The sequence below is a fragment of the Nesoenas mayeri genome (assembly GCF_963082525.1).
Source record: "Nesoenas mayeri genome assembly, chromosome: 2".
Lineage (NCBI taxonomy): Eukaryota > Metazoa > Chordata > Aves > Columbiformes > Columbidae > Nesoenas > Nesoenas mayeri.
The window spans coordinates 18,419,621-18,435,121 of record NC_137543.1 but is presented as its reverse complement, the minus strand read 5'-3'; the positions used below and the strand labels follow the sequence as shown (position 1 = coordinate 18,435,121).

General features: G+C 32.2%; 1 protein-coding gene across 3 annotated transcripts in view; it reads right to left on the bottom strand.

Moving 5' to 3' along the window:
* Positions 1–15,501, bottom strand: part of CSMD3 (CUB and Sushi multiple domains 3) — a gene marked incomplete at its 5' end in the record, with an annotated part of 620,447 nt that overhangs the window by 136,319 nt on the left and 468,627 nt on the right. For all 3 annotated transcript variants that reach the window (XM_080338547.1, XM_080338548.1, XM_080338549.1), the window contains one exon: positions 1,102–1,218. In XM_080338547.1, coding sequence (XP_080194673.1) covers positions 1,102–1,218 — 117 coding nt within the window. The remainder of the gene's footprint in view (positions 1–1,101; positions 1,219–15,501) is intronic.

Sequence of the window (15,501 nt, the reverse complement as noted above, 5' to 3'; positions counted from 1 at the left end):
CAATCTTTCCTTTATGTCCTAGAGGAATACATAGAGATTTCCATGGCTTAGGAAACAATACTTTTAAAAACCTGTTTATTTTGTAGGAGCCTATGAACCTCTGTGCTATAAGAACAAAGTAATTGGATATTAAGGGAGTTCAGTCAACATGAGTATGGCAGATGGATACACAGAAATTCAGGAATTGTCTTTAATTTGGATAAAATATTTGCAGAATCAACAGGAATGAACGTTAGTGCTCATCCCCAGGCAGCTGTTATTTGATGAACTGAAATGTGAGCAGTGGGTCAGATTCAAGTCCTACTTATCCAAGAATAAATCTGAAACACGAATATTTAAAAAACAAACGATACTCAGTATGTGGCAACTGCTTACCAAGGAATCAAAGTGAACAATAAACTATCAGCTGTCATTGTAGGCATTGTTTAATAGTAAAGAGAGAGAAAACAGTTCATAAATCTAGAGAGATAAAACAGTGCTGCAAAAGCCCTGTCCTTGTGTGGGATAGAAGACATCTTCAAAAGATTCATCTAGTGATTTAAAAAAATGTTAGGATGGGAGTAAAGTTTTGGCAAAGGACCTGGGAATCCAAAGAAGCAAGAAAGACACATGCTGCTCTAATTTCATTCTTCTGAAAAGACTATGACATTGCTTCATGATGCAGAGAGGACAAGGATTATGAGAGCAATCTTACCATACATTTAAGACAAATGCTGTTACCCCTGCTTATGTGGACTTACTGGAGCTATGCTACACTTTCTATAGCCTTAGTACATGGTCTTGGGTAAGAAGAAACCTTAACTGATACCACTAATGTATTTGGCTACCATCACAACAATATTCTAAGCTACATGTTGGTGGTCATGGTGAGACAAAATTAAATAAACAACAGTCATTTCAAAAGATAATGGCAAATATAAGTATTTTGGATAGAATAGAGTATGATAAAAATGATTAAAAGTATAAATTGAAATATCAGTTTAAAACAGCTTTTTCACATTAATGTGTTTAATATAAAAGCAATCATACAAATTATTCAGAATTGTTAAAAGTATACAAGCAACAAAAAGATACAAGTGAGATCAGATCAGATCTACTTACCAAATTCCTTAGGAACAGTGATAGAGTAAACACAGTTGTGACCAACACTATAATTCTTCGGATAGTTTGGTGATAATACAGTGCCTTCAGAGCCTGTTGACCGGCTTCCACATGGTGCTAGAAAGTGAAGATAATCAGTTTTGAATAATATGCTATTACAGTAAATTTTTTACACTTATACATCGGATTAAATTTGTATAACTGTGAGGTACCGAGTATGTGCTTCTTTCTCATATATCAAAAGAGAAGTGATGGCTCGCTGCAGTTTTACAGATCAATTATTCTTTTTCTTTACCATTTATCAATCATCTTAATAAAATAATGATGTGCTTTCTACACAGTATGTTATTCTCCACAGCATAGAAAACTATCATTCATTTGTATTATGCCTTATACTCTGTTAAAGGTATAGGTTATGCAGCCCTTCCACACACTAGTAAATTCATACTCGTGCCAATAGACTCATAATTCAAAATGATGTATAGAACTACTCAAATAAGAAAGTCAGTATTCCTTGACTGAACATGATGTACACCTTATTTCTATCTCAATTACTTATAACGTTATATATAAAGTTGTGAGCAAACACTTTATCACACAAACATCATGTTTCTTCTACCATTAATATTTTTAATACTTGATAAAATGGCAGATAAATAACAATGCTATTTGCTACAACAGTGTATTTTTCTAAGGTTAACTACAGAAATTAGCATTTGGCATTATTCAAAAACGTCAAGCAAGAAACAGTGCTTTTTCTTCTTTTTCTTCATCTGTTGTTCAGGTGAATTTGTATTAAACAATCGTAAACATTAGTGTTTTCCTATGTACTACTTGCTTCTCATAAACACTTTGAAATTTAGTAGTTTAATCTATTGTCAAGATTATGGCATCTCTTTAGAATATATCTTCTAATACTTATGACAATAAAACATTTTTAATCAGTTTAATGTTAACATATCTACTTATCAAAATTGTTTCCTCTATTAAGACATGTGACTTTCTAAAATAAGAACTACTCAACGTTTCATTTGCTACACACAAAAAACCCCACTGTTTTTTATGCTTTGTTCTCAAAACATTAATATATTGTGAATGATATTAAATAAGAAAAGTATGTTTTTCTTACTTTTATTTCAGAAGATATGATCTCATTACTTGTCACACTAAACACAAGCTATGTATTAGTGTAGCTAAAAATAATGTATTTTAAGACTACTTTTAGGTAATTCACATAAAATTTATAGTATACCACAAAAAGAACATGTCTTTTAACACTAGCAACTCAAAGCCACATACTGCTTTGAGCATGGATTTCTGTAATTTACATTAACAGTGATTCTTTTCAGTATGGTCTAGCTGCAGAGTCTGACAGACTATGTACCTGGAATGGGAGCAGATGGCACCTATTTCTCCAGTCTGCATGTACAATTTCTAAATGATTTAATGGGCTAACATGAAAGTCATGGTATTTGAAATAGGTCAAACAAAGTATCTTAAATTTTGTTTGTGCATGTGTGTGTGCATGTGGTAGATATGGCACATACATTAGAGATTAGCAAATCATTCAGGATCCAGAACAGGACATAGTCTTGGCGATGCTCAGTGCAGCTTTACTGGTAGGGACACACTCTGAGATGCAGAGTAAGCACTAAGACTAAAATACATATACAGAATATTGTTCTTTATTGTTAAATGAACCATCCCAGTGTCTTCTCTCAAACCACCATCATGCAAAATATCAGAAACACATTCTCTCTGTGAAAACTTATTTAGATAATAGAATTATTGGTACGTTTTGCCAAGAGGCAACAGAGTCTTGGATAAGCCTCACATCCAGGAACTTACTTGCCTTGAATTATTTGAGAAAACACAGACAAGAATCTCATCACTAGCTGAATGTGACAAATATTTTTTTTATGAAAACAGATCTGTTTACCAGCTTGTAAGTACTCAAAATTTTCTATTCCTGATTTTGGATGAAACAGAAGAGAATATGGAAGAACACAAGCAACAAAAGCACTAAAACTAGAGCAATGTTTGCTAAAAAGCTTATTACTGCTCCCTAATCCTATTTCATTGTTTACTGTTTGCAAGTTGAACAAATAAGTTACTGCAGCAAAGACCAATAATACTGTCCCACTCCAACACCCACGTCATTATTATATTTCTCTAATCTGCAGATGTACATAATGTGCAAATTTGAGTAAAACTATGATTCCACTGAAGTCAACATCATTGACAAAAAAAAGGACAGAATTTCATTCTTAATTTTTAATAACATTTTAAGGAATAGCATACAATATCAATACTTGTAGTTAATAACAATGAATTTCATACTCAGCATGTAGTAGACCATTGCTTCTAAAGTCTGGTTTTTTTATAACCCAATTCTTTCTTATTCCTAAAGCATATGCAGGTAAGGAAGGTAACTGTGATTTTACAAAACTACTAGTACGCTTAAAACAGAACAAAATTAAAAACGAAACAAAACCAGACTCTTTTAAACAAACATACTTTCCCATAGATTAACTGAACATGCATAATTTTTCAAACAAAAATCAATTTTACTACAAGTTTTGCAAGTTTTATTTACTTCAGTGAAATATCTTACACTTCAAATTACTGTTATGAGCAGTTGTGTATCTAAAATCAGCAGTGAATTTTGAGTTAATATCCTATCACCACGACGTTTTTTCAAATCTAGAAAAACAGAAAAACTAATTATATTTGTGTTATACACAAGAATTTTAGAAAATTAGTACATTTTCAAAGTATTCTTGATTCTCTGAGGTAGAATTTTTATTTAGCAATGTATATGTCTTGCCAAAATATTTCACGGTATTTGAAAGGTAGTATTAACACAGCTGGTATAAAAATAATCACACAAAATAATTTCGTTGACAAATGCACATAGATTCCTAAAAGAGATTAAACCCAGCAATTTTTGCAAGTTAAAAAAATACTAAATACATTTTTGCACTTTCAGAAATCTGATCATTCTCACTGCTACTACAGTCTGATTAAAACAACTTCAGTGTCACTAAAAGGTGAACATAATGTCATTTTGTTTTTACAATTTATATAAATTAAAATGTTTATATGACACATTGTCTGAAACATCTAAAAGTTTTTCTCAGACATTGAATCCCATGAAAGCAATATACATCTGCACAGGTTATATAGTGGGCACATGTCTGGTCACATAAAAGGACAAGAGGCACAGTACAAGGCCGGAAGCAGGATTTCCAACAGGGCTCCTTTAGGTACAAAGTCTCTAAACAGAGTTGCCTGCAGTCTATGCTACAACATGCTCAGTACTGATTGGATTTAGAGATGAACTATTTGTCACTCTGACACACATAAAGTTTAACTTGCAGCAATAACAAAATACTTGCATTGAGTATTTTGTAGCAATGTCTTTCACTTAGTTCTCATTCTGGACTTTTTCACTCTGCTCTTTCTGAGTTTTCCTTTTCTCTTTTGGTCTCTTCCTTTTCCAACTGCTGCTATAATGACTCTTTATTCTCACAAGATTTCACACTCCTGGATCTCCAAAACAAGTAGTATAAAGGAAAGTTGAATCAAGATGTAAGCACACAACTGACCTTTGCAATCTGAGAAAATGTTTAACTTCATAAATCATTAGTTCTTCTAGCAACAAGACTGTCCTCCAACACCTTTCTTAATGTATCAGGAAGGAGGAAGAGTTTTATTTGATATTTTAGTAAACCCATAGATTTCACTGACTATATTTCCTTCCTGATCCTTTAAGAAATGTTTACTTAAAAATGCCAGAAGTTTCAGGAAGAGAACATTCTACCCTGATCATCAGTAAACAGTACTATTTAGAAGTCAAAGATGGATCCAAGAACAGGAAACCATAGCCACAGTGAATTAAAAACATTAATTTGATTTAAAACAAACAAACAAACAAAAACCCAACCCCAAACCAACCAACCAACCAACAAAAAAAAAAACAAACAAAAAAACCCCACCACATTTTGCCTCTGGAAAGTATCTAGTATTGAGTTGTTTGATTGGATATAATGCTCCCACTACCACAATGTAACCTATTGACTTTTACTTACACTTATTTCAGTTTCGTAGGTCTCATTGCCTTTGCATTAGTTTTACAGTGAAGTGATTTCATTCATTTCCTAATAACTACAAGCTTCAAAACTGAAAATTTGTGAAAAACAATGTGCCTGATTATTATGCTGTACATTGAGAGACTTACCTACACATTTACAAATATAAACTGTACCTAACATCAAAAAAATGCAATAAATGTTGATCATTATTTCTCTAAGAATGAAAAGTACTGCAGAACAGAACAACCAACTAACAAAAAAAAGTTCAAAAGGCAAATAATATTATGGTATTCCACTATTTTTTAATAATGTTTGCTTAGACTCTGGAATACTGCATCATATTATTTATTTCCTTCTACTTTAATTTATTCTCTGACACACCAAAATACTACTCAGTATGCTGTCCTTGTCCTGCTTTCCAGGATCTGGAGTGAACACTAAAAGGAGAAAAAGGTACTTGATTGTGGTAAGTGTGTGATAATAATCAGTATATTGATGTATTTTTCACTGTTTCTTTGAATCATTATCAAGCATTAATGACAAAAAGTTACTTTTCTGTGTGTGCTGAATTTATTGGAGTGGTGTCTTGTCTTGTAAAATAGCACTCCCTGCAGTCCTTGAAGAAACCCTATCATAACAACATGTCACCCAGTCCTTATCTTAGATTTGTAAGATTTTTTATACAGAAGATTATCTGTTTTGATCATTAGTATTCATGCAGCTTTGTCAAAGAACTGAATTCTCCCTCTTTATGGCAATGCATTAGTAAACAGAGAATACAGTATAAAATGCATTACTATCATCAGTGACACCTTTTCTCACATTTCAGTATGTGCTTGTTGTAAAAGAAATGTAGATGATCACTGCAGAGAAGAAAAATCACACTATAGAACCACAGGTCCCTGTAATCTAAACCTAACTACTACTGTAAAATAAAATTTTCTATAACTCCAGCAAATATCACAGGGTTAAAAGCTTCTGCCGTGTGTTGACTGCTTCTATGTTTTCCATCATGTCTTTGCAGTTTAACCAAAAGAAAGAACTCATGAGGAAATACTTCAGTAAAAGAATTGTAAAGAATGGACTACATAAGTATGAAAATCAATCTCAGATCTCTTCACCGTTCGAAGAATTCAATATTTTTGTTACAAAGTATCTTTTCTGCAGTTTGAAGCTTTTAATTCCTACTACTGCTTTCAGCTTACCTACTTACTAGCTTTTACAGCTAATATCTAATAGAATTTAGTTGTAATTACAGATTACAGTGCCATATTGCACCATCCACTTTTAAACAGCATTCCTTAGTGGAATCAATGAGGAATACTGCTTAAAAATAAATGGTACAACATGGCTTTATGTCATGAAGGTAAAATTGATTATGCATCTACAAACACAATAAAAAACTAAGAATAATAGTGCATAAACTCTGACCTCAAAATCCCCTCAGAAATTCAGCAGTTTACTAAGGCAGGGCGTGAATCATTAACAGAAACTGGAGAAATTATGACAGTATTAAAACCAAGCAAATGAACAACAACAAGCTAAACAGATAGGTTCTTAGTCACAACTTAAAAAAAAAATAGGAAATGTAGAAATGAAAAATCAGAAGGAACTATCTAGATATTACAGAAAAACTTAAAGGATCAAACATTGAATGTGAGTTTCAATACAACATTGATGTAGACAAAGACACTTCTAAGCTAGGCTTTCATATTTTAGGCATAAAAGGTAACATTTTTGCTCCACTCAAGAGTGGTAAAGTCTCAGCAGGAATATTACATCAAGTTTTTGGCATTTAAAAAGAAAAAAAAAAAAAAAAAAAAAAAAAAAGTGGTTCTCATATGATCTAGCAGGAACTTCTGAACAATTGATTTTGTTTATCGTGCAAAAGTGAAGAAACAGACCATGGACAGACTGGTCACTTTTTTGTGATAGATTGAGATAAAGATTAGAGAAATTATTTTTTTTCTCTTATCCATAAATGACAGGACAGGAAATGACTGCCAACAATTTTAGTAAGATCAATTAATTTTAGCTATTGTTATAAATACTTTTGGGAAGTCACTGAATTTTTTGGTGGTTCCTGGAAGAAAATGACATATATATCTATCATAATGAGTTAAGTATACCTAAGCAGACATGAGACGATACTTCACCTTTTTATAATTAGCTCTTATCTATCTATATTAATTGACTGTAGCATGACAGAGGGATACATTCCATTTTCTCAGTCCTAGCAATACTAGAACTGCAAACTGAAGTGTTATAGTGTGATGGGCTGTTTTATTTTTTCTAGAAGAGGAAGGATAGTATTTCAGGTTGAAAGGCAGAAGTCTTAAAGAAAAAAAAAGTTTATGAATAAAGAAATATAAAATGGGAGAAGCTCCAAAAAGCAATTCTTCCCAAATTAAAAAAAAAAAAAAAAAGAAAACCAAAACTGTAATAAACTTGAATTATAAAAAAATTGGAATTTTTCTGAAAGATGTATAATCAAGAAAATATTACTTATAAGGAGATATAGCTTTCTGAAGGTATGAGAGGCAGATTTTATACAGTTGAATACATGTTTTTACACTCAGGGGAAATAGTAGGAAGGAGAATAGGTTTAGCTTAACATTAAAAAATAAAAAAAAAGTTTGCTCTCAATTTAATGATAAATTATTATTAAATACATATATATTGGAATATATATATATATTCTTTTTCTTCTTATGAACTGTGGTGCATAAAATTTTAAAAATTTCTATATCATTTTCTTTGATATTGAAATCATGTTTCTTAAAATTAGTTTACTGAATTTACTCATTTTTATTAAGTGTGTGGAAAGTCTGAAATGAATTTTCAGATATGAACTGAGAAGTGGTAGAAGGTCAAAATCTACACATTTTCCGCTGCAGAATGTGATCCCAACTGATGGCTCCTTCATAATATTGGTTGTTATCCAAAATATTGTCTATTTGCAAAATGAAGCTAGCTGGAAATTAGACATATTTCTCTTCCTGTACCAGCTGAGTTAAGCCATGTCAATTTTAGATGGACAGTAGAATGCAGAAACATAAAATCAAAATTCTCTGCTCCTATTTGAATTGTCAAAGTACAAGAGAGAAAATTAAGGCAAATTTGAAAACCGAGAGCCCTACTTTTTATAATAAAAAGTTATATTCTATACAATCTTTTGATTTTTAAATGTCAGGGTAGAGCTACACATCAGGAATTATTTATAATCAAACCCTGTAGATGTCAAAATATCTAGTAGTTAAGCATAATCAGATATTAAATAAATATGTTTCATATATTAATAATTTATTGATAAAACTAAAAAAATAAAACTGATTGAAATCAGGCTGAAATTAGATTGTTGTTAAATCACTGTTCAACAGATGCACTAGCAAATTTTGAATCTTAAACAGCTAAATTGTTGAGAATTATTACTATTAATTATTGGTTTTTCTACTAAAATTCAACAAATAGTTTTCTGTAAAGAAAATAATTCAACAGGTATCTCTGTCGTAAGTTAATTTCCAGTGTGGTATAGTATTCTAGGCTCTTAAGTGATGTTTAGTGCACTAATTTCTTCTTAACTTTTGGAGGAAGTGTATGTGGCTCATGGAGGTCACACTGAGTGATCACATGGCCTTTCTGCAATAGGCAAGGATTTTATTTCAGTTTAGCTTGCCTCTGGAAAAAGGGATGTAATCTGGGGTGTTTCTGGTTTAGCACTTTCAGACAAGCTGGAGGATGGTGAGGTGCTTCCACTCCTTTTTGTTTCTTAATGCACCAAAGATCTCTTGCTCCAGTTGATAAATGCACTAGAACCCTGTGAGAGACATTTCCATGAGCCTGGCTCACTTTGGAAACAATCACTGAATAATGTTGTGGTTTCTCCAATTAAGTAATGTTTTATTTGGTCTTTGCCAATAAAATGGAGTTAGAGTAGCAGGCTCTGAGAACGAAGCCTTCTATTACAAGAAAATGTTGACTAACATATTTTGTGCTAGATTAAAAGTCTTTGCAATGAAACACTCTCTGCTCATAATAAATGGAGGTGGAATTGGTCTTCGCAGTCAGTCTGTGCTTCAGTACATTTTCATTCCTCTGAAAGAGCACATCAGAGTTATAGCTTCCACAGCTGAAAAACAATAACTAAATAAAAAATTAAAAATTATTTTCAAGTCAGCCTTCTGCAGCAAACCTTCGACATTATTTATGGAACTTATGGAGGAAAACAAAAAATAATTCTAAAATAATTTATCTACCAACGAAATAAATAAATGAAAAATATGATAAAAGAAAATTTGCAGTAGTAGAGCCTTTTGATGGAGACCATTTCAGAGTTTTATAGGTCTATTTAGACAGCAAGAGGAAAAGAAATGTGTAGAAGTAAAAATAAGTCAGAGATTAATGAAGTTTGACACATTTTTGCCTACAATAGCAAAACTGAGACAGTGAGTCATGAGAAAGTATGAATGAAAGATAGGTTAAGATTTGAAGGTCCCTTCACAAGAAATAATAATCTGTTCCACTCGGAAGCTTTTTCTTTTTTCTTTTTTTTCTTTTTTTTTTTTTTTTTTTTGAGACCATATGGCATCTTTGTTATTTGTTTACTACCTGTGCATTCTTTATGTCTACATTGCATATCATTACTTACTTGGTTTAAGGACAATCATTCCTATTATATTCCTATTATGTGATGAAGAGTGTGATGACTGCTTCTAAGTCATTTGATAGACAATGCAGTTGAGGTCTTACGGTCTTACTGAGAATATTGTTTTGTTCCATAACCTTAGTGGACAAGGACGCACTTAAAACATAATTTAATTATGTGGAAGAAGAAACCTACAAGATGTGATGGTGAAGGTTAAAATTCTGAGTCAATAGGTTACATCATGGTAACGGAAGTATTATATCCAACCAAACAACTCAATACTAGATACTTTCCAGAGGCAAGATGTGGTGGGGTTGTTTTGTTTGGGTTTTTTTGTTGGTTGTTTATTTGGTTTGGGGTTGGGTTTTTGTTTGTTTGTTTGTTTTCTTAAATTGAATTATGTTTTTAATTCACTGTAGCTATGATTTCCTGTTGCTGGATCCATCTTTGATTTCTGAATAGTAAGTTAAAATTCTGAAAGTTAAAATTCTGAAAGTTAAAATTCTGGAAGTTAAAACTCTGAGCTTTCTGAAAACTAACTAACTTTATCAGTTCATAAAATGTCATGGTACACCCCAACCAGTATTAATTCTAATAGACACAGTTCTGTGGTTAAAAGGGAAAATAGATTAAAATACAAACAGTAAGAACAGCCATCTCAATTTGATTATTTAAATATCTGAGTTAATTCAAAGATCACATAGGGTCATTCTCAAAGCAGTAACAAATTAAATATGACAATTCAGTAATATAACTGAGAGAAAAAGAAATATATTGAAGCACAAATAGTCCAAGCAAACAACAGCAGCAAAGCATTGCTGCTTTTAGATAGGTATCTGTAAAGGGATAAAGTTTAAAAGAAACATATTTCCCCAAAGGATGATTCATCTCATCCCATAGTATTTGGGATAGATACATGCAAGTGCCTGTCTCTCTCAAATGGCAAAAACAATGTCTCTTAAGGTTATTGTAGAAAAGGCCACAGGTTCATATCTGTTAATTCTAGGTTTCTAATACACAGCTGTCTAATAATCTAGACAATCTCTATGAGTAGCAGAGGGAAAAACACATACAATTATTCCCACTCCAGAGAACTACTAACCAAAATGTTGAAGAAGTACCAGACTGAAAAAGACACACATGAGAGAGAGAACCAAAAACAATCCCAAATGCAATCCATAAGTACAATCACATTCACGTTGGAAACAAAAAAAGAGTTAATTCATCCCAGAAAGTGAGGAACCAGGACCCAATTCATGAAACACAAGAATGAAAAACAGGATAAGAAACAACTGTTAGAAATAAAATAAACAACAGGTGAAATATTTAGTCTATGGAATGAACAGTAAATAAGCACAAGTACTGATTAAAAATGTAAAATAAAATGTTAATGCAAGATAGGCCTTTAAAACAAGCAATAAGAAAAAACAAACAAACCATCAAAACAACAACAACAACAATAATTTCTGTAGCAGCCAGTTCTATTATTCTGATGTTACCGGTAGTGTCTCTCCTACATTTTGAAAACCAGTATGGCATGTCAGCACATGCAAAGGCAATAAAGACATTTCAACCACTAGTTACAGATTTATGTAAGACTAAGAATGGCTGTTTTTGTCAATGGGGCCTCTTAGATAACAGTGAAGCTCAGAATTTCTCCAGTGCTAAAAATCTCAAATTCTTCCTTCTTGGCTGAGCATATTATTTACTTCTTTAATGTGTAGCTACTTTCTGATTGTACTGTATCTTTTGCTAATTCTTCAATGATAGATTATAATTAAAGCAAGATTGCAAAAATTAAATTTCTAGTTTCCTATGTTCTATGCATATCCAAAGCTTTGAGTACATGTAAGGAAAGCAAATGTCTAGGACAGCAGATAGCCTAGGGAGATGAGGCAGAAGAAGTAGATGAAAAAGAGAGAGGCCATGGTTGAAAATGACACAGTCCTGACAGTTTCTGTTCCAAGTATATAAAGAAATTACAAGACTTAGAAATACTCCAGTCACAGTTTTCACCAGAATCCAAAGAACACCTTTCTTTCAGAATTGATTTTGTCAACAGCAATAATGTGATTTTGCAAATGTGAATACACATTTAGATGAACATCCTGTCCATATCTCATATGTCCACATAGATTTTAAATAAAATTTTAAGTCCATCTTCAAATAATTTCTGGAGTACCTAAAACCTTTTACTTAATCTTCCTTTTGTTTTCTGTAACCTTCCTTTTAATCCCTGTTATTTTAAATATTAAGTGAATTCAGTATGTTGCATGTGATAGATTTGCAGTGAACTGTACTGGTTAGAAATTATTTAAAAATTTAGAAAGGACCAACTTCTTTTGAGTCCTGTTAAATCTACTATTTGATATTTTTTATTAATTTAAGAAAAACAATCACTAGAGACAACACGATTTTTGACCTAGTTGATGACTGTAATTTTTAGCTTCATAGCTGCAACATCATTCTAAATTCAGTCAGGTTGCTAGACTGAAATGCAGGGGAATATATGTATTACCCATATGAAGCAAAAGTTGGAAAATCACTATCCAGTTTAGAGTACAATGAAACATCTTAACAGTTTGTCTACATCTTTAGCTAATAGCCTTCACTTCTGAACATGCCCAGGCCTAGCCTATGGAAGTTAAACTGTGCACAGTTAAATATTTAATTATAAGTATCTTTGATAAGTCTATTGAAGTATCAAACTGATACACACACACAAAAAATAACTATCTACTTTCTGAAGAAGATAACAGCTTTTTTTGCTAAGATTTCTAATAAACTTTGAATTTTGTTAATTGAGGCAATCCTCAATCCCTAGGGATGCTATAAGACAAAAACAAAACAAGGTTGCTTATTTTTGTGTGTCTGGAAGAGCTTCACATGTTGTTCACTTGTGAATCAACATGTGAACATAATCAGCAACTCAGGGAATCTTACTTGCTGCATTTCAAATCACTGAGTTGAAGAAGGCATAAGGTACAGACTTATTTCTCAGCAACAAAAAGATAGATTTAAGGCACTTTGTTTAAGCTATTTTAAGGTATTTTTAATTGCACTTCTCAGCAATCTAAGACTCTTTTTTCTTGTACTAAGGATTCCATTTGAGAATATAAATTTTGTTTTTCCTTGAACTCTGAGCTCTGACAAATAAACTCTCCTATATCTGAAGACAAGAAGCAAACACTACTTTCATGCTATATTTATTTGTTCTAGTGTTAACACTAACTCATCAGAATATGTCTCGTGAGCTAAGATGCTCTATGAGGAGAAAAAAAAAATCTTTAAGTATAATCCTGCTAGAATTTTGCTAATCTGCAAAGGTAATTTTCCTTACTAGTCAAAGTTAATTGACTATCATCACATACTTATACTTAGAGTTATTCCTGCAGTTAACAAAAGTGAAATGGATGCACATTTTAATCCTCAGTCACACAGTATTGAGGATTAATCTTTGTGCAGTTGACTCTAGTTTTGATTATGTAGTAAAATTTTGTGATATCTGTGAATTTTGTCATCTCAATTTTATGTGAAGTTGTATTGGATGGCACAGTTCCCAACACAAATATGCCTGGGATCTTTGTGGTAAGCTTCCTTTATTGCATTTTTTTTAAAATTAAATAACATAAAACCTACCATCACACCAACAACTTCCAATTCTTACCTTGTAATCTAATATTAATCCTAACACATTGTATGGCATTTCCCTTAAAATATAACCTTTCATTTTGGAAATATTTCAAAAGTTTTAAAAAAATTAATGATACTGTATCAACCGTTGTTAATTTCATTCATAGGCTTGTTGAGCTCTTAGACTTCCCATTAAGCTCCACATTCCTCTTCAAAAGTTATATTCATTTTACTTCAAAATGTTAACCATACATCTCTGTTCTTTTTTCTAAACTCTAACAAATTTCTTACTGTGGAAATTGGCCAATTGTTCATCGTGGAAGTTTCTTGACACATTCACCATCTTCCATAACTAAACCTTTAGGTCAACATTTGTACTTCAAACACTTCATATCTAGGCTCTTTCAGAGCTACACAGAAAAGACTGTCTCACCCTAACACCTTGCTATGTTTCTGTTTATTGATTTTCTTTAACATCTATTCTCTAACTGCTTCCATTTTGACAAAGTTCCTTAGAGCCAAAGGAATGGTTCTCATGCACGATGTCTCTGGTAACCTCAGTAACATAACAACATATTGTAACGCAATGAAATGTAACATAATGACATAACATAACCTCATAACAAACATAACATCATGATTTACTTAGCTTGTCTGCAATTACATTTTCTTTAAATATATTTTTCACCTTGAACTTTGCTTGACACTTCAATAGGTTTCCTAATTTTCTGATTTCTGAAAAAGTGTTCTAGAGGTTAGATTTGGTTCACATGTTGTAAATTTTTTTCTCAAAACCTCATTGGCCACACTTTCTACTAACTTTACTTGAATATTATTTAATTTTCCTGGCGTACTTATTTTAATTTATATTAAATTATTTGAGTATGTTGTTTCACCACCTCTTTTAGTGATACTTTTAGTTTTGCTTCTGAGTAGTGAGACTCTGAATTGGTATTTCTACATGACTTCCAGGTCACCAGTAAATAATTTTCACTGTTGTCTTCAAATTCATTTCAATGAGCTTCTTGAGTTCGATATAGTTCCCCATAAAAAAAATCAATAATTACTTTTAGGTTTTCTCTCTTCCTTTGCTCCCAAGTTGTCCAATTTGAGTGCATTAAAGGCACTTTGGATACATCCTGAGCACATTATTGTCACATTTAGTCTCTATGAGAAAATCTGCTCTGTTTTAGGCCAGCTGTTTCTCTAGTCACTTGGTACTTTTAATGTTGAAATAAAAAGATGTTAGCTGAATCACTAATATTTGAACTGAGGGTAATTAAAACATCACTATAATGTTCTCTGACCTTCAGTTACTTATATGTGCTCTCAATTGTAACTCTAAATATAACTTAATATCTGAATATATCTTTAACTAAAAATTAACCCATGAACCAAACAAGTGTATTTCCTAGTGTTCTACATAAGTAAAGCTTTAAACTATCAATTTAGTAATTGATTATCAAAACAATAGAAAAATACTAAACGGAGTGCAGTATAATAGGGAAGGAAATGTAGCCTAAATTCATAACAACAAAACAACTTCTGCATTAGCTGGAGTACACAAATGTGTGTTAGATAAATTTGTGATGCATTATATTAACTTCTGTTAGCAGACAGCAGCTACTCTTCAGTATATAAAACCCCATATACAATAAAAAGGTTCCAGTGAATGCCTAAAATCTAGAAATAAAGTTTTGGTTTGGAAGCTACTGTTCCTTCAAGAGAGTGTGACATCAGAAAAAAAACCCAAAAAGACAAAAAAACAAGCAGTTATGCATGCAGCTTCTGAGTGAAACATCAAGAACCATGAGATCTTAAAAGAGGCGTCTGTCCTCTAATTTGGCCAATGACTTTATCAGGCTAGTCAACATGGATTCATCAAGGGGAAATCATGTTTGACTAACTTGATAGCCTTCTATGATGGTATGGCTGACTGGGTAGATGAGGGGAGAGCAGTGGATGTTGTCTACCTTGACTTCAGCAAGGCTTTTGTCACTGTCTCTCATAACATTCGCATAGGTAAGC